Below are 19,509 nucleotides of genomic sequence, written 5' to 3' on the forward strand. Positions count from 1 at the left end.
CTGTTATGGATGCTTTAGCTGAAATCCCTGCATTGTAGGATATTAGAGTAGATGAACCTCTGAGTAGATAAGATTCTATCCTAATCGAATACAATGAAACAGCCCTCATGAGTGGTTGAGCAAACAACACAAGCTATTGAAGTTAGCAACCAACTTTTCTTTTCTTTTTTTACTAGGATTGTCTATACCAGCTATACAAAGTCTGTAGACAATGATCTGTACAGTGCTTCTTTAATAAGGTAGCCCGCAGTCTACCCAAAGTCTGCCAAATAAACCTCTGAACGTAGACTGTGTGTTTCCCCCCCAAGTGTCAAGAGTCATCGTTCTCTTCTCTGTGGGACAACTGATGCCCCCCCCCCCACAAAAGACGTCCTTGGAAGAAAGTAGAACTGGTATTACATATCAATTAAGTATAAAGTATGGTTAATGTAAGCAAAGCCAGCATGCTATTGTTGCACGAGGAGGAAAAGGGGGGGGGGAAAGGACTCCAGAACACAGGAAAATGGAACGGTGGAATTTCCTTGAATGTCCGGTTGAAATAATAAGAACCATAATAAAAAAGAAGAAGCAACATTCCAGTTCTTTTGTCAGAAGTCATCTTGCTTTATGTTCTTTTCCCATTGTCTTCTTGATCTCCAAAACGTCTGTGCATTTTTTTTAAAAAAAGGTTACAAAGCAGTTGCAGCAAAGTGTGGCTTCTGCTCAATTTTTTTTTAAAGAGTCAGGCTTTATTTCAAAATATCTCATATATTTATATATTTTTAATGATACAAAGAAAAATTGTAGATCCACACTTATAGGTCTGTTGTTCATATTCCAGCATCAGGAAACTTGCTTCTCAGTAACTGCTTTTTTATTTCCTTATTTCCTTCCACACTCTTTTCCATTCACTGTTGTCAAATCTGGTGTGCTGCTTTTCTAGGGCATTTGACTCCACACAAGTAAACCACTGTAGTTTCCTCTGGTACAGAGTTAAAGTGCAAATAATTTTTTAAAAAAATCCAATTTGGCTTGTAGAAGCTGGAGACGGTTTAAAGATTTTTGTCCTCTTATTTGTCAGGGGGTCCCTTCGCTGGCTGCTGTCGGAAGATGTTTTGTTAGGTTCTCGGATGAATCTGTAACAACAAAATGCACAAGGAATGGAATTATACTCAGTTCCTGGAAAAACATCTTGATCCTCCAATTTGGTTGGTGGAAGTTCCTCCTCCTCAATTGCAGCATAGCGTGTAGGAGACCAGGGAAGAGTATGGATTGGAAAGCAAGCAAGAATTTCTTCCCTGAGATGATAATAACCATTTGAAAGCTTTAGTACTGGTGCCCCCAATTCTTCTTCACATGCAACATTATAACAAGAATATCTTAAGCAACTTACTTTCCCCACCTGATGGAACTTTCTTGGAACCATTCAAGAATGGTGCTATGTACACTTACCAGATGCCACAGCATCACCAAACCACCAGTGCTCCATGGTCTATAACAGGAGTAGTCAATGTTGTGCCCTTCCGCCTTGTGTTGGATGCATAGCTGCCAAGTACCCCGTTTTTCCCGGGAAACCCCGTATTTTCTTATCGTTTCCTGCTGGTCTCCCGAATGGATTTATATCCCGTAAATCCCCTGGAAAGCAGCTCCTGCCGGCGGCCATGTTTCTGGTGCCGCTCTGCCCATGTATGGGCACTGGAAATTGGGCGCCGCCGGCATCGGAAGTTGCTTCTATGCATGTCTGGAAGTGCGTAGAAGCAACTTCTGGCGCTGCTGGCATTTTGGAAATGGGCAGAGCTACGCTGTTAGTTGCTTCTACACACTTCCGGACATGCGTAGAAGTGACTTCTGGTGCCACGGCCATTTTGGAAATGGGCAGAGCGGCACCAGAAGTTGCTTCTACGTATGTCTGGAAGTCGCGTAGAAGCGACTTCTGGTGCTGCGCCGCTGCTGGTCCCGGATTTTTCAATCCGGAACTTGGCAGCTATGGTTGGATGGCAAGTCATAGCAGCCCCTGCCAGCATGGCCAGTGATCAGGAAATTACGGTACATGGGTTGTTGTTCAAACAACATTGGGAAGTCACCACATTGGCTGTCTCTGGTCCATAAAGACCATTATGAAAACGTTTCAAATAATCAAGTAGATGCCATTCCTTAAGGCAAGGCACATGAAGAGCATCTCCTTTATGTTTTATACAGCTTTGGTGCACTGAATGCAGAGAAGAGACAGCCGTGGAGATTCTCGCAGTTTCAAGGAGGAGGCTTCTGTGGGTGGACCACCTGCTCTTCTCATAGATCTCCCTCTAGCCACCCATGGATCTCTTTCTCCAACCGCAGAATCCTCCCCGAGACCATAGGATTGCACCCTTAACTACTGAAAAACCACGCTAAAATTTAAGATGGTAGAATCAAGCATGATGGCATGAAAGGCAGTTCTGTGCAGGTCTACTCCAAGGTAAACTTCACTGAGTTCAGAAGGTTTAACTCCCAAGGAAGTGTGATCATGATTGCAGTGATGGCAGAACTCGTGAAAAAGAACTCTGAAGAATCTAGAGGTGAAAACAGACAGATATTCTAAACCTGCAAGCTGGAACGTGTGTAGAGGATGGCAACCGAGATGATCAAGGGTCTGGAAACCAAGCCTTAAGAGCAGTGGTTGAAGCAGCTGGGTATGGTTAGCTTGGAAAAGAGGAGACTGAGCGGAGATATTATGGCCACCTTCAAATATCTGAAGGGCTGTCACATGGGAGATGCAACAAACATGTTTTCTCCTACTCTGGAGGGCAAGACTCAAACCAATGGTGTCAAGTGACAAGAAAGGCAATTCTGACTAAACATCAGAAAGAACTTTTTGACTGTAAGAGCTGTTTGACAGTGAAACGGTCTCGCTTGGGAGGCTGTGAACTCTCCTTCCTCAGAGTAGAGGTTGGATAGTCATCTGTCATGGATGCTTTAGTTGAAATTCCTGCATTGCAGGGGGGTGGATTAGATGACCCCTAGGGGTACCTTCCAACTCTACAATTCTATGATTCTATGACAGGGGTCAGCAAACTTTTTCAGCAGTGGGCCGGTCCACTGTCCCTCAGACCTTGTGGGGGCCCGGAATATATTTTGAAGGGAAAAAAAGTGAATGAATTCCTATGCCCCACAAATAACCCAGAGATGCATTTTAAATAAAAGGACACATTCTACTCATGTAAAAACATGCTGATTCCTGGACCGTCCGCGGGCTGGATTTAGAAGGCGATTGGGCTGCATCCGGCTCCCGGGCCTTAGTTTGGGGACCCCTGTTCTATGATGTGCACATATACTAAGAGCCCACAAATAGCCCAGAATTAGATGTGAGCTGATACCTCATATTAAAATGGCTGGATTACTATTCCCATAATTTTTTTTTAACATTGGCCATATTGGCTGTGGTTGATGGGAGTTGTTGCCCAACTGCAGGGCCACAAATCCCCCATCAATGACCTATTTCATTATTATTTCATTTAAGAGGATTTCTAAGGCGTTAAGATAAAATCAGATAAGCAGAATATGGTGATCATCCCATTGTGGAATGCACTGAATGTGTGAATTCAAGCCACTACCACCACACTTCAGAATGTCCACTTAGGAGTCTCTGTTTCCTAAGATACTCTGGGCATAGAATCACCACCTCGGCTCTGGTCCAAGAGTCCCCCACACCTGACAGATGGCATGTGGTGAAGGTGAACAGGGTAGAACAGGCTCAGCGAGTTTGTTGAGCAGGCGGATGAGAAAACACACCTGAATGGGAAGCAAAGAAAAAGGTCTTTCATTGCGGCTCCCTCCTTCTAAGCATAAAAGCCTGAACTTTGACACTGGACTCTTGTAGTACATCTTGTTCCCATGAAAGACTTGAACTTGGTGAAGCAATGCTTTTTTTATTATTATCGATTCGGCTTTTGATAGTAAGTGTGAGCTCCAAATAGCTCTTCTTTTGTCCGGAGAAATAAAATAGGTCAACAAGCAACTCAAGAGTTGGTGTTCTGGATGGGACCTTGAAGTTATTTTTCCATTTCCTTTGGATGCTTGCCATTTTGCATAATGAGGGTGAGGCCTAGTTGTGGGATGGAGGAGGGGCAACCCCCCCCCCCCGGCTACAGAATGTGCAGCAGTACAAATGGGTATCGAATATCACCCACCATGGTAACGGTTACTTAAAGTGCATTTTTATTTGAGCTTATTAAGAAGCGAGGCCCACGATATTCAATAGGCATAATCTCAAGGAAGTGTGCATAGAATTGCACTCTTTTGTTTTTATTTTCAGTATGATATAATTAAGTGTGTTTTCACAGTGGCAGGAGAAAAGCTGGATATGAAATTCTTGTTTAGGGGCTTGGTTGGGTTACAGAGCAGTATCATTGCCGCCGATAACAGAACCCAGTAGAACCCACTAAATCAGGGGTACCCAAACTTACCCGGCTTCGGGCCGGTTCCTCCGGCGCCAATCGCACAGTGGGCCAGAGGGTGGGGGAACGCGCTCCCATATGTGCACGCACTCGCTTTTTCTGGTGCAGCGCGGCACCGGAAATGGCTTCTGTGCATGTGCAGACATCATTTCCGGTGCACTTCCAGGTCGGTGCGGCACCAGAAATAGCTTGTGCGTATGGGAGCGTATTCCCCCTCCCTCAGGCCCGTGTGTGTGCACAAGCTATTTCTGGCGCCGCGTCAACCCGGAGATGGGCAACTGCACTGCAGCGTGCCAGTAAGAGCGGGCAGCGGGGGTCGGCGGGGGCCACACAATTGGCTTGCGCGGGCTGCATCCGGCCCCCGGGCCATAGTTTGGGAACCCCTGCACTAAATATTGTTGTGGGGTGAAGAAAAACCAGAATACATGAGTTTCCTAACAGCAGCAACCACTATACCATCTCCTAGTGTAGCTTTGAGCAGCAGCAGTCTATTTGAGTAGTGAGAATATCAGCAACATCTGTCTCGCTAAAGGTCCACATTCAGTGGCAATGCTGCATGCTCCGGCACCAGGGACGGAGAGCAGGTGGGGGCGTGGCTGGTGTGCATCCCGGGGTGTGGTGTGTGTCCTGGGGGCGTGGCACACCACCCGCGGGGCGTGGCATGTGTCCGGAGGCATGACATGCCGTCCGCAGGGCTGTGGCGTGCGTCCCAGGGGGGAGGCCGCAATGGTACCCCCCTCCCCAATGGTGCCGTGGCGGTGCTCTCCCCCGGCCCTCTGTTCCTCTGCCAGTGTCCACATTCATTCTTAAATCAAAACTCCTTTATTGGTCCATGGTGGGGTGCGCCCAGGAAAGGTCAGCTGTGACACTGCCATTTGGAGATCCAGAAGAAGTCCTCTACCCAAACCATTGGGTTGCTGTCTCTTAGGTATAAAGACAAAATAGGCAGCTGTGCAGATGGATATAGACTTGCTTTTGATTAGACAATGTCAGTCATCTGCCTGTGCCTCCCTCCATGTTCCTGGGAGCAATTCCACATCAAGATGTAGAGTCATTCCTAGGTTTTTTGTAAATAAATAAAGAAACAAGTGATCCTAAAGCAGATTGCATGCACAACCTGGCTTTTTGATGCTCTCCCTTCTAATGAAAGAAAGCCAGATGTCAAACCTCTGTTGTGTGCTGTAGTGACTCTTGCCCTCCCAACCACCACGTATTTTAAAAGTTGCAAAATGTAAATAATCTGCAGACCAAATTCTCTGCCTTCTTCCTGTGCAGACATCTATGATGATTTACAGGATAGTTGCTAAGCTTACCCCATCAATTTACCTTCTCCAGTTGTAATATTTTCCACAATGTTTTCAAGGAACAAAGCAAAATGTTCCTGGGATTTACACCAGAAGGTGCCCCAGCTAGCTAATTAAAATAGTTCCTGTAGGGAAATGATAGGGGGAAATACAGGATGGAATGGTGGGATTTATTTCATTTTTGAACATTCAGGTCCACGGGCATCTAATTGATATGAAATATAATAATCCACGCAGAGTAGATGGAGCCATATATCTGAATATGAATGAAGTTTTTAAGTGCCTAACAACAATTTCTGGACGCTGAATATTAACTCACAGCTGGTATGTCAGATACTGTGGGAAGCAGAGAAGATGCAAAACTAATAAACAGAACCTTGCATGTGTTATTTCCGAGTGCAAAACACAACACATCACAGTAAGGAAATACCCAGAGAGTGGATGAGAGGATCAGACTGCCTTATGGCTGCGTTCCAGCCCAAAGATACAGAGGATGGAGATCCTTACTTGCAGGAAAATGCTTGCCTAGTTGCTGCTACCTGTATAGACACCTGCCTTGCACAGGTAATTTATTTTGCGGGGAAATGGGGAAATGACTGCACCCAGCAGACACACAAAGGTCCTTGCAACAGGTCTGCCCTAATAACAGGTAGCAGCAGACACCAGGAAAAGAGAAGGGCCGTACCTCATGGCATCTCTATGTAGGGTTGGAAGACACTCCTGGCTGAAATCCTGAAGGGCAGCTGCCAGTCAGTGTAGAGGATATGGAGCTAGAGCAACCAGTTTAAGGCAGCTTCCTATGTTTCTAACTTCAATAGCTGTGTTTATTTGTGAACAGCAGATCAACAACTCAGCACAGCAGATAGGACTTGCTGCACATGCAAGACTAAGGCTTAGGGAGCTGCGTATGTTTAGCCTGGAGAAGAGAAGGTTAAGGGGTGATATGATAGCCATGTATATAAAAGGATGTCATATAGAGGAGGGTGAAAGGTTGTTTTCTGCTGCTCCAGAGAAGTGGACACGGAGCAGTGGATTCAAACTACAAGAAAGAAGATTCCACCTAAACATTAGGAAGAACTTCCTGACAGTAAGAGCTGTTCGGCAGTGGAATTTGCTACCAAGGAGTGTGGTGGAGTCTCCTTCTTTGGAGGTCTTTAAGCAGAGGCTTGACGGCCATCTGTCAGGAATGCTTTGATGGTGTTTCCTGCTTGGCAGGGGTTTGGACTGGGTGGCCCTTATGGTCTCTTCCAACTCTATGATTCTATGATTCTATGATTCTAGGCTATCAGCAAGTTCAGGCCTAAGTGAATTTAAGGTTAGAAATGAGAGAAACTCGAGAGAAGCTGAAAGTGTCAGATTCGTCCCATCTCTAGCTAACATACCTATATTCGTAACTTTATCTCCCCCAAAGTGGTACAGTTGAGGCTACTTTGGATCACACCCAAATCATGGGCTTAGGCCAGGCATCCCCAAACTGCGGCCCTCCAGATGTTTCGGACTACAACTCCCATGATCCCTCGCTAACAGGACCAGTGGTTGTGGAAGATGGGAACTGTAGTCCAAAACATCTGGAGGGCCGAAGTTTGGGGGTGCCTGGCTTAGGCTGAATCCATGGCGTTTGGCTCCACAAATCATTACCAATCCTGTGTATTCTGGGGAATACACAGCAGGTGATGTTGACATTTAATGGTGTTTTGTGTTTGTGTATATTTGTGAATAGATGGTAGAACTTTGATTTCCTACCTAATATTACTGAGGCCAGTTAACATTTCACTGTCTGAAATGGCCATGGTTTAACCAACAGCTTTTAGATCCAGCGATAAGAAATACAACAAGTGTAATCTTTAACAGTCACAACTGGTCCTGCTGACAGGTTGCTATTTTATTCCCTGGGGGGCAAATTACTTTTAAGAAAGTGACATGGTGATTCAGTGCAACTCAGCCGCCTGGTAGAGTTCAACCGAGGACTCACCTCTGACTCACCCAGTCAGTAGGTAAGGAAGGACATGCATTACTGAGCAAGGAAACATCTTCGCGTTTGCCAGAGACTCGAGGATGGGAAAACTCGGGAGGTGTTGCGGGGGGATGAAGGAGGTGAAAAGGGGAAAGAGGAAAAAGAACTTACTTTGGTGGTCTTGACTTTATTGCCGGTTGCACACATCCATCCTGAGTTGTCAGGTAGCGTCTTGCATTCCTCGCCCTCTAGGCATGGCTCCATCTCACACCACCATTTCCCAATGACTATTGATGCTAAGAGAGACAAAACAAGCAAAGTATTTGTGAACTGGTTTTTTTGTTTGCTTTGTTTCAATTCACTTCGCTGAGTCTAGATGCAAAAGCTTCATCCAGATCTCAACAGATTTTTATTTTTATTTTACATTAATCCAGTTGGTGTCATACAGTCAAACCTCAGAACCGGAACGTAATCCATTCCAGAAAACCATTCAACTTCTGAAACCTCCAAGTTCTGAGGCGCAGCTTCCGATTGGCTGTAAGAGCTTCTTGCACTCAAGCGGAAGCCACGTCGGACGTTCGAGTTCTGAGGAACGTTCGAAAACCGGAACACTTATTTCCGGGTTTTCGGTGTTCGGGAACTGAAACGTTTGGCAACAGAGCTGTTCGAGTTCCGAGGTTTGACTGTATTTGATAGGATGTTATATAGCAGGCCCATCCAAATCTTGGGAGGCTGCAATCTACTCCCAGTATAAAAAAACTGGGGCAGTGATCTGCCAGAGTTGTTGAGCTTTTTAAAGGGGGGACTGCCCAAAGTTGTTCAGCTTTTTGGGGGAATCAGGACCCAAAGTTGTTGAGCTTTCTTTGAGAAGCATGACCCAAAGTTGTTGGTTTTTTTTTTGGAGGGTTGGGAGCCATTTCAAATGATTCCGTGATCGACCTGAAACACCCCTGCGGTCGAGGGGGGTGGACATGCCTGTTATGTAGCAGGGATGAGAATCCTTATTTCAGCCCTATGTCTGCACCCCTTTGTGGGAGACCTTCCGATGGCTACATGTATTATTATTATTATTAGAATTTATATACTGCCCTACACCCGGGGGTCTCAGGGCAGTTTACAGAATAAAATCAAGATATAAAACCACAGAATACACAATAAAAATAAAAACAAGAACCCAATAGCTATACTAGAAGCTGGTGAGAGGCTTCTATGTGCATGACCACACACTCCTCTCTTGATGCTCCATCCAGGAAAACAAAAGGCATTATTATCAGAGTTACAGGTAGGTAACCGTGTTGGTCTGAGTCGAAGCAAAATAAAAAAATTTCCCCTTTCTTATGAATGCTCCTTTCCGTCTCTGGTCCAACTTCCTCTGCTAGAGATATAAATATATACTTTCACAGGCTTCACAAGGTAAGCAGGACACAAAATTGGAGGAAGGGCCTTTCGTGTATCCAAAATGAGGTCAGGGAGTTCTTCCTTCGAAATTCAAGTTTGTTTCTGCAGCAAAGATTCCAATACCTACTGAAACAGCACCAATTAACATTGTGCATGGATGGTAGACCTAACCATATAGGACCCAGGAAGGGTGGACCTCATCAGTTCTAGTCCAGCATTCAGTGTATTTCTGGGCAGCTGACAACCAAACAAGGGAATCATTGGGAAAGCTAGTGGTAGAGCATATTATGTGACAATCACCCCAAATTTAGGGACAGCATAGAAGGAGTTAAAGGGATTAGCCAGTTAGAACCCTAGGGGGCGGAGTTAGGAGGACTATATAAACCCACCCTGGGAAGAGGAGGGTTGGTTGGTTATTGGAGGTTTGAGGAAGGGTGAAGGAGGGGAGTTCTGAGAGGGGCTGGGGAGAGAGTCTGAGGGTGGGAGCATAGCTGCCAAGTTTTCCCTTTTCTCACGAGGAAGCCTATTCAGCATAATGGAAAATCCCTGTAAAAAAGGGATAACTTGGCAGCTATGGGTGGGAGAGAGGTAGTGAGGTAAGAAGAAGGGAGAGATTGTCTGGAACTGTGATTGATTAAAAGCTGTAGGTATAGGCCAGTATAAGAACTGTTATTAAAGATAATAAGAATTATTCATTTGGAAACCACATGCTTATGTACTGAACTTCAATAAACCACAGTTTGTTTCAACATTATCCCTGACTGGAGTGAATGAAGAGACTATCAGGCATATACTAGTTGGTGGCAGCGGGTAATTGATCAGTGGTTGGTGCAAGTACCAACGGACTGTCAAACGTCTGGGGGTTCTGTGCAGGTGGAGTGAACCGCCACATATGCTTTGAATGCAGAAGGTCCTAGGTTCCAGCACTGGCATTTCCAAAGGAAAGACCCCTGCCAGAAACATGGGAGAGCTGCTGCCAGTCAGTGCAGACAACACTGGGCTAGATGGATCAATGACCGGCTCAGTATTTCATAGAATCATAGAATCCTAGAGTTGGAAGAGACCCCAAGGGCCATCCAGTCCAACCCCCTGCCAAGCAGGAAACACCATCAAAGCATTCTTGACATATGCCTGTCAAGCCTCTGCTTAAAGACCTCCAAAGAAGGAGACTCCACCACACTCCTTGGTAGCAAATTCCACTGCCGAACAGCTCTTACTGTCAAGAAGTTCTTCCTAATGTTCAGGTGGAATCTTCTTTCTTGTAGTTTGAATCCATTGCTCCGTGTCCGCTTCTCTGGAGCAGCAGAAAACAATCTTTCTCCCTCCTCCATATGACATCCTTTCATATATTTGAACATGGCTATCATATCACCCCTTAACCTTCTCTTCTCCAGGCTAAACATACCCAGCTCCCTAAGCCGTTCCTCATAAGGCATCATTTCCAGGCCTTTGACCATTTTGGTTGCCCTCCTCTGGACACGTTCCAGTTTGTCAGTATCCTTCTTGAACTGTGGTGCCCAGAACTGGACACAGTACTCCAGGTGAGGTCTGACCAGAGCAGAATACAGTGGTACTATTACTTCCCTTGATCTAGATGCTATTCTCCTATTGATGCAGCCCAGAATTGCATTGGCTTTTTTAGCTGCTGCATCACACTGCTGACTCATGTCAAGTTTGTGGTCTACCAAGACTCCTAGATCCTTTTCACATGTACTACTCTCAAGCCAGGTGTCACCCATCCTGTATTTGTGCCTTTCATTTTTTCTGCCCAAGTGTAGTACCTTACATTTCTCCTTGTTAAAATTCATCTTGTTTGCTTTGGCCCAGTTGTCTAATCTGTTAAGGTCATTTTGAAATGTGATCCTGTCCTCTGGGGTATTAGCCACCGCTCCCAATTTGGTGTCGTCTGCAAACTTGCTCAGGATGCCCTCAAGCCCATCATCCAAGTCATTGATAAAGATGTTGAATAAGACTGGGCCCAAGACAGTTTATTTTTTAAACAAATTCTAAACCACTTCACAGCATGAAGCCATCAAAGTGGTGCGCAGAATTAAAATAGAATAAAACAATAAAATCATTTCAATGAACTCTTTAAAAGGATAGAACCATCTCTCCAAATTCTACCCCCACCACATGCAACCATTTCTGCAGATGTGCAATTAAGAATCCGTAAATGACTGGGTCGCACCTTCTTAAGAGAAGATGTCTTCAATATAAGGAAAATTCCTATGTATGGATATTATCACCTACTGTTTGGGCTACCGCGCCAACTAAACAGAAGTGGTCCACTGCCATATATGGCGAACAGTCATCGATACACCTGCCTGGCTACCTTTTGCTATGGGTGAAATCATTTGCTAAGTTTCTCCATGACTCTGTTCTTTCGTTTAGTATTTGTTGTGAGATTCGCTTTAATTCTCCTTCAGGAACCATCCCGTAATGGTCTTCATCAGTCCTCCATCAAACACAGTATGTGAGAAGAAATTATCACAGCCAAGACAGCAGTGCTTATTTAACCAACAGAAGAAGTCACTCCTAACAGAGCTCAGAGGCTTGAACTGCCTTGCCAGGGCAAAATGCTATTAATGGCGGTGGTGGTGGGGGAACTATGAAGTTATCTTTGCATTCTCGCTCAGGTAGTAAGAAGTTCCAAGCTCAGTGCTACTAGCCTTAGCTTTGTTTGGATGAGGGAGCACGGGAGGCTTAAGGTGTCTTTGCAATATTTGCTTTATTGACGTGGACGCCGCCTTTGGCCAATCTACCTCAATGTTGACTACAATGACGGGCAGTAGCTACCCAGGGGTCCAGGCAGCTGTCTTTCCCAGCCCTACCTGGAGATGCTGGGGATTGAACCCGGGATCTTCTGCATGCAAAGCAGCAGATGTTTTACCATTCAGCCACAGCTATTCTCTTCAGAACTGAAAGCAAGCAGACACTCATAGAAGGGACAAAAACTAACACATTTGCACAGAGACCTGGTAGCCAGCTGGTAGAGAATGAGACTCTAAATCTCAGGGTTGTGGGTTTGAAAGATTCCTGTATTGCAGGGGGTTGGGCTAGATGATCCTTGTGCTCCCTCCAACTCTACAATTCTATGATATTATGATTCTATGACATTCGGAACAGAAAAGCAGGAGATCTACTATTAAGGGCTAGACCTCAGAAAGATGGAGGGAAGGCAACTCTCTACAGTGCTTTCTTCATATTTATGGTACCTGTCCCTGGATGTAACCAAATCCTGGTATTGCTGACCTTGATTGAAAGAGCAAATAAATGCTCAATCACCTCATCAAACGCCCATCTGGCATGTAACCTTTTAGCATAAACATTCACTTGTGGTAGACAGAGGATGCCTTTGCAAATGCAAGCACACCGCCACAGAGGATGTCTTTAATGGAAAGCTCAGCAATGCCACAGATTACTTCAACAAATGAGCCTGGGCTGGTAAATGTCAATGGTATCAGCAGGGAGAAAGCCAAAATAAGCCTTTAGGATACAGTACAGTCAGGGTCTGTCTCTGTTTCAGCAACCAAATCCTAAGCCTCAGGACTCTGTCTATAGGGTGCAAGGGGTTTGATGTACGGCATGACACATGCGTGCCATGTTTGTGGCCAGCGGTGGCGGGTGCCACTGGGGTTGGTAGGGCAGAAGGCAGGGAGGTCAACAGTAGGGGGAGCCAGAACTAACAAAGTCTAGTTTTGTCCCTGTCCATCTCCCTGCTGAGTTCTACAAGGGCTATGTTGAGACTGAGGAGCAGGAAGCTGACAAGAAGCGCCTGGGCTGTTTGTAAGTAGGAATGTTGGAGGCTGGGCATTAGGTGAAGTAAAAGGTAAAAAAAAGGGGGGTAAAGGACCCCTGGACGGTTAAGTCCAGTCAAAGGCGACTATGGGGTTGCAGCACTCATCTCGCTTCAGGCCGAGGGAGCCGGAGTTTGTCCACAGACAGCTTTCTGGGTCCTGTGGCCAGCGTGACTAAACCACTTCTGGCGCAACAGGACACCGAGATGGAAACCAGAGCGCACAGAAACACTGTTTACTTTCCTGCCGCAGCAGTTCCTATTTATCTACTTGCACTAGCATGCTTTCAAGCTGCTAGGTTGGCAGAGCTGGGGCAGAGTTCACCCCATTGCATAGATTCGAACTGCTGACCTTCTGATCGGCAAGCCAAAGAGGCTTGGTGGTTTAGACCACAGCGCCACCCGCATCCCTCTAGCTGAGGACAGGTGGGGCATCCTAATGGACCAGCCTCCTCTGCAGATGCAATGGCTCTGGACACATCCACACCATTCCCTTTAATGCTTTAAACAGTCATGGATTCCCCCCAAGAAATCTGGGAGGTGCCGTTTCTTAAGAAGGCTGAGAGTTGTTCAGAGGCCCCTATTTTCCTCACAGAGAGACAGTTCTGAGAGTTCCTTGGAGGTGGATGCTGGGAGTGGTGGGGTGAGGTGTTGGAGGTCAGAGCTGTGGATGCTGGGTCCTACGTCCTCTAAGCAGGATTGCAGTCCTCAGGTGTGGTGGAAGATGCTGTCCCATAGGCAACATTGAAGAAGGCTCGGTTGGCAGCCCAACCAGCTTCTGAAAATAGAATGCGTGGGGTCACCATCTTGCCCTTTGCCTCAGGCAGCAAAAAGTATTGGGTTGGCTCTGTGAACTGTCATGGTTCCTTGGGAGTTGGAGGTTTTTTTTAATGCTTCTGGGACTCGTTAAGAAACAAAACTACAATTCCCAGCATGGCTTGCTTTTCTAGTGCATCAAACTGTGTAAGCCTTTCTAAATCGGTTTCTGAATTTCCAGTCATAAAGAGGCCTGAGGGATATTGTTCTCTTGACTTGTAGATTGTCTGCTGTCTCATCCCATGTAACGGCATGCAAAAATATTTGAATCTGACCCATTTTGATTTCTTTCTGCAGCTATTAGGAAGCTGTAACAAATGCTAGCAGAGAGTCGCATGGCAAAAACCAGCACGGCATTCTCAGCACTAATGGAAAAACAGTTGTACCATTTAGCGTCAGGCATTTCATTTTAATCTAGTTCCCTCTAGAGAAGATTGAAATAAATAAAATTTAAATAGCGAACACATTTTAGATGCTGACAGTGAAAAGGACTTTGTCAGCCTAATGAAAAGCTATCAATTTTCTCCTCTTCATTCAATAAATTGAGAGTCATATTCTAAATGGATTAGATTAAAGGAAAATCCAAACTCCCCGTGAGACACTCTCACAAGTGATGGAGACTTTATACAGGGAGAAAAGCACAGAGGTGGGCAAAGTCTTTTGGAAAGCAGGTTCAGATCTATACAAAATTGATACAAAGTAGTAGAGGAATGTCTGTAACCCAGGGCTCACCTATTCCTTAAAAACAAGGTTTCAGAGAATTGAATGAGACATTCCGCTTTTCTCTCTATTTTATTACAAATGCCACAGGGTGCAGAGTGTGAATTGCCATATTGGGAACGTGGAAATTTTAGAAGGAAGGAGCAAAGACTACAATGAAAGAATACAGCAGCCAAAGTGTTTTGCATTTCATAAACAGACATGAGGATTTGTTTGCTTTGGGAACTACAAATCAGGCGCTTGATAACATAAAAGAATACAAAGTAGAAAACAAAGGGTTCAGGGGTTGAGAAAAAGCTGCTTTAAAGAAACAGGAGATCTTAACCAACAGGGGAGTCTGCCAACTTCTCTCATTTAATTGAACCCAATTCCACCCGAGAAGCATCAATTCATGGCTAGCGCAGCATAGCACTTCACAAAATGGGATAACCGGGCACTGAGGATAATGGCAAGAGAATGGCTGCCCACTCCTGATATCTAAAATATACCCATATATCGGATCTGTGACATTCCTAGCCCCACAGCATGCCTGCAAATTGGGGAGAAAATCATTGCAGCCCAGTAGCTGGTATGATTTGAACCCTTTAATTTCCCTCCCAGCAGAAACAATGGGAAGTCACTTTTGTGGGGTGAGAATGCCTGGAAAGGAGTGGAAGACTTCTCCCAACATCTTGTCCGCTGGCAAGAGCCCAGTAGGGCACATGGCTGGGGTGGGAAATGTCATCCCAGGGAACCGACTTGTAGCCCTCCAAGCCTTTCTGCAGGCCACCCCCACTCACCGGCCCTGCTTCTCATCCTCCCCAAGTGTTTTTGCCAGGCCAGAAGGCACCCTTGAGCTCCAACAGGATGGAGGCTGGAGGGGAACAGGTGAGCACACGTAGAAACTAGCCTACTGTACAATGGTAGCATTTGCATTCGTTGCTCCACCCACTTATGCCTCTGGCCCCGCCCACCAGCAGCAGGCAGCCTCTGAAGGTTGGCCAGAAGCGAAGACAGGCGTCAGGCTGAAACAGGTTCCTCACCCTTCAAGGCGGCAGGCAGATCACCTTCCGTTCCCCTGCCTGAAGCCTTAGGATTGCAAGCTGCCTTGCTTTTAAATGCAAATGTACGCTGGGTTAAGTGATTTTGATTTTGTGGATACGGCTAGGACTCTCCTAGCCCCAAAATTGAAAGACGTCAAGATACCAACGGAAGAAGAATGGCAAGTCAAACTTATGGAATATGCAGAAATGGTGAAACTTACGGGGAGAATCAGAGTCAATGACAATGAAGGTTTTTAAAAAGACTGGGACCCCTTCATGTTCTACCTACAGAAATACTGTAAAGAAATGGACTCACTAGCAGGGTTTGATTAAACACTTACAACTCAGAAAACAAGTTCAAAGGTTAAGAAACAATAAAATGAGACGTAACTGAGTGTAAGATGTAACTATGAAAGAAAATTTGGTATAAAATTGATAAGAAAATAGGAGCATTTAGATGTATGATCATAAAAATAGGACAACAATTAAGTAGAAGTAGTAAATACTTTAAGAATCAGAAGGGGAAGTTGAGGGAAGTCATGGGGGGTATATGATAAATGTTATAATGTGTCATGTGGTTGAATATTAGATTGTAAAATTCAATAAAAACTTTTTAAAAAGTGATTTTGTGGACACCGCTATATGTCGCTCCTGTTTCCAAAGACTTGCTATGTCCTTTTTTTGGGCTCAGGAACTTAAGCTGCCAATTTAGAGGGTAATAAATGGAATTGTCATTATTTTCCCGGCCACATCCAGTGACCCTTATATGGATCAAGATAACATGACAGGTAGGTGCAGGATAAATGGTGCCCTCTCTAGCGATGCTAAATGCATTTCCTCTTGGTGGCTATCAACTTTAAGGCAATATTCCCACGGAACGAGTCTTCTGGAGCAGCAAAGACAAGTGCATGTTGGGTGTCATTGAAAACAAATGGGAGGGGAACAAAATAAAAGGGTGGGGGGAGGAAAATGATTGTGTGTGTTTTTTTAACGCCAGATATATTCAAGACACAAACTTCACACTCCCAGAAAACCCTACTTTAAATTGCAGCCACTCAGCTGAATTAAATGGAACCAGCTAGCTGGCATGTAGACTTTCCTGATTGGTGTGGGGGGACGGACACAACCAATATCAAAACAAAAGACCCCTTTGAAATTGTAACATGAAGCAAGCTTTAAAATTAGATCAAGACCAAGCTCCAATCTCAAAAACAATTTCATCTCCGGTTTTAGAAATTGCTGCTTTTATCAAGCGCATTCCCCAAGTGATACAGGAGACTTTAAAGTCCAGGCCGTGGGTTGCTGACTTCATATGAATCCTGCTGCACTGTAGAGCCAACTCACGTCTCATACCTTGACCAATAAAAGGGGTGCTGCATCAAATGGAGACAAATAAAACTGAATTTGAAAGTCTGGAGCGAGCTTACATTTAAAATGGAATTTCCTATGGATTGTGCCTCAAAAGCCAAGCTTAAAAACTGGATTTCTGGGGAAAGGAGGATTTGAAGAGAAGGGGATAACAGCTACTACAAATGGATTGAGTGTGCTGGTTTTTGAGCCGCAGACTGTACAATTAAAAGCTGATTTAGCATTGAGTTCCCAAAGTTTTGACCAAAGTGCCAAATTGGAAGCAGTGTTTCAGGTTTGGTTTCTGAAAAATTAAAACTAATGTGGGTTAGAAATAAAAAGCAACACAAGTTTGGGGTTTTTTAATTACAAACCTAGTGCTGTTGTTGGCTTTTTAAAAAATCATAAAATAAAGATTCGTTTGCTTTTCTTTTCTTTTAGTAGTCATTTTTGTAGGGTTGCAAATCAATAGTCTCCCACATAAGTTTTGTTGTTATGAAGCATGAAGATGAAATTATTGTCAGCCCCTTGAATCCCATTTTTTCTGTCCCATGTATTTTTACAAACCTGATTTTTCTTTGTTTGTAATAAAGTGCAGTTGCAGCACCAGTCTAGTCAAGAAAAGTATTGCACTACTGAGGTTTTTAAAGGGTTATTTAGATACTTCCTATTTGCAAGTTCATCCTGCTTTACTGCTTCCTGATAACTGCAGGAAGGAGATTAGAGATGAATTGCCCCTTGAATTGCCTCTCTTAATTGCCCCACATGTCAGGGAACGGCATGTTCCTGCAGAGGAGGGAGGCTTTAATGCCTTACTTTCTCTCTTCCTTTTTCTTTCCATCTTTGAAAGTAGCACCACAGCAACAATATACAGTCGTACCTTGGTTTTCGAACAGCTTAGTTTTTGGACTTTGGTACCTGAATCCTGCAAACCCCGGAAGCGACTGTTCCGTTTTATGAACTATTTTTGGAAACCGAACTTCCGATGGGGCTTCCGCTGCTTCTGATTGGCTGCAGGAGCTTCTTGCAGCCAATCAGAAGCTGCACTTTGGTTTCTGAACATTTTGGAAGTCGAATGGACTCCCGGAATGGATTCCGTTTGACTTCCAAGACATATAGCCTAGCCTAGTGATACCTTACTCCCTAGAGAATTATGAACAGGTAAACACTTGTTCTCACCATACCAAGGCCCTAAAATTTAAACACCGCCACTCCAACTTTGGGCATTGTTTTCAATGCCAACTCTTCCAGCCTGCAGAACACAGGAGCCATAAGTACAGGCCCATATTGTCAGTGTTGCCCCACTTCCTTACCTGTTCAGGTGTCAAAGCAGCTTCAGCAAACTCATAGGGGTTTTTTTTGCATTCACTTTGCGTTGTGGGAAGGAGCCAGACTGGCTCTTTTTCAAACTGAACATTGCCCTTTTGGGGAAGCTGAAGTCATTTCATCCCTCCCACTTGGGACCCTTGTACCTATGGGACCGCCTCTCCTGGTATGCCCCGCGGAGGACCTTAAGGTCCACAAACAACAATATTCTGGAGATCCCAAGCCATAAGGTGGCTAGATTGGCCTCAACTAGGGCCAGGGCCTTTTCAGTATTGGCCCCAACTTGATGGAATGCTCTTTCACAGGAGACCAGGGCCCTGCGGGATTTGTCATCTTTCCGCAGGGCCTGCAAGACAGAGCTGTTCCGCCTGGCCTTTGGGTTGGATTCAGTCTGACCCCTGTGTTTTCCTCCCTCATGGTTTTGATTCATGGACTACTTAAAATGAGGCTGCATTTTAAATTTTAATATGGTATTTTAATCTGTATTTTAATTAATTGTTTTCTTTTCTTTTATGTCTTATTGTAATTTTATTGGTGTTAGCCGCCCTGAGCCTGGTTTTGACTGGGGAGGGCAGGGTATAAATAAAAATGTATTGTTGTTGTTGTTGTTATTATTATTATTATTATTTTCCTGATCTACTGCTATTTCCCAGAAAAACATTGGTGGTTGCATCATTTTTTAAAAACAAACAAACAAAAAAGCAAGAGGAAAATAAGAACACCATTCATATTTAGAAGTAGCATTTTACAAGCTTTGGTCCTTTGTATTCTGATTTACTGCATTAAAGTTGCCCTTGCAATAATCCCATTGAAGTCCCAGTGGAGCAACTGCAGGAGATTATGAGGCATGCTTCACTTATTCGCAGACAGTGTTATCCATAAATTGTGTCCTCCCTCAAAGAGGGCACGTGTTGCGGTGAGACCTGGCAACCAAACCCTTGTGTTGCGAGTGGGTACGATTGGATAGCCACAACACCTGATTGGCAGGTCCCTTGATGCTGGGTTTAATGTGACCAATGGGGATGCTAGCCAAATGCACGTGACCCTAAGCTTTCTCTCTTGGTCAGTGCATCGGAACACCCGCCCACCTCTCCCTATATTTAGGGCTTGCACGCTTGACCTTACTATGCCATCGTGTGTCGTCTGTCGTTGGGAGAGGGACACGGCAGGAATTTTCCCCACTTGGCTGATAGGCTGGTGCCATTTGGTTTCCGCCTGCTGCTTAGCAAATCGTCACAACTTGTAAGGTTGTGGATAGGCTCTGGTTCTGGTGATAGGGATGGGGGAACGATTTCACCATCCCTATGTGAAGGGTATTCTGTTAAAGGGATCCAGGGACTCAATGGTTTGGTCAACCCTATGAGGGCTTGTGCCCATGCCTGAGTCCAGAGGGACATCTGGGTGGTGGACATAG

The 19,509-nt window shown here is 44.9% G+C and overlaps 1 protein-coding gene across 2 annotated transcripts in view; it reads right to left on the bottom strand.

Annotated features, from left to right (window-relative positions):
* Positions 1-215: 215 nt before the first annotated feature.
* The window catches only part of TAFA1 (TAFA chemokine like family member 1), a 344,452-nt gene continuing 325,158 nt past the window's right edge, over positions 216-19,509 (bottom strand). For both annotated transcript variants that reach the window (XM_088662433.1, XM_035106695.3), the window contains exons 4-5: positions 7,842-7,966; positions 216-1,115 (exon numbers count right to left, since the gene is read on the bottom strand). In XM_088662433.1, the coding sequence (XP_088518559.1) occupies positions 1,098-1,115; positions 7,842-7,966 (143 nt within the window). In that variant the 3' untranslated portion in view covers positions 216-1,097. The remainder of the gene's footprint in view (positions 1,116-7,841; positions 7,967-19,509) is intronic.

Source organism: Zootoca vivipara, chromosome 2 (genome assembly GCF_965207765.1).
Source record: "Zootoca vivipara chromosome 2, rZooViv2.hap1.1, whole genome shotgun sequence".
In the NCBI taxonomy this organism is placed as follows: Eukaryota; Metazoa; Chordata; class Lepidosauria; order Squamata; family Lacertidae; genus Zootoca; species Zootoca vivipara.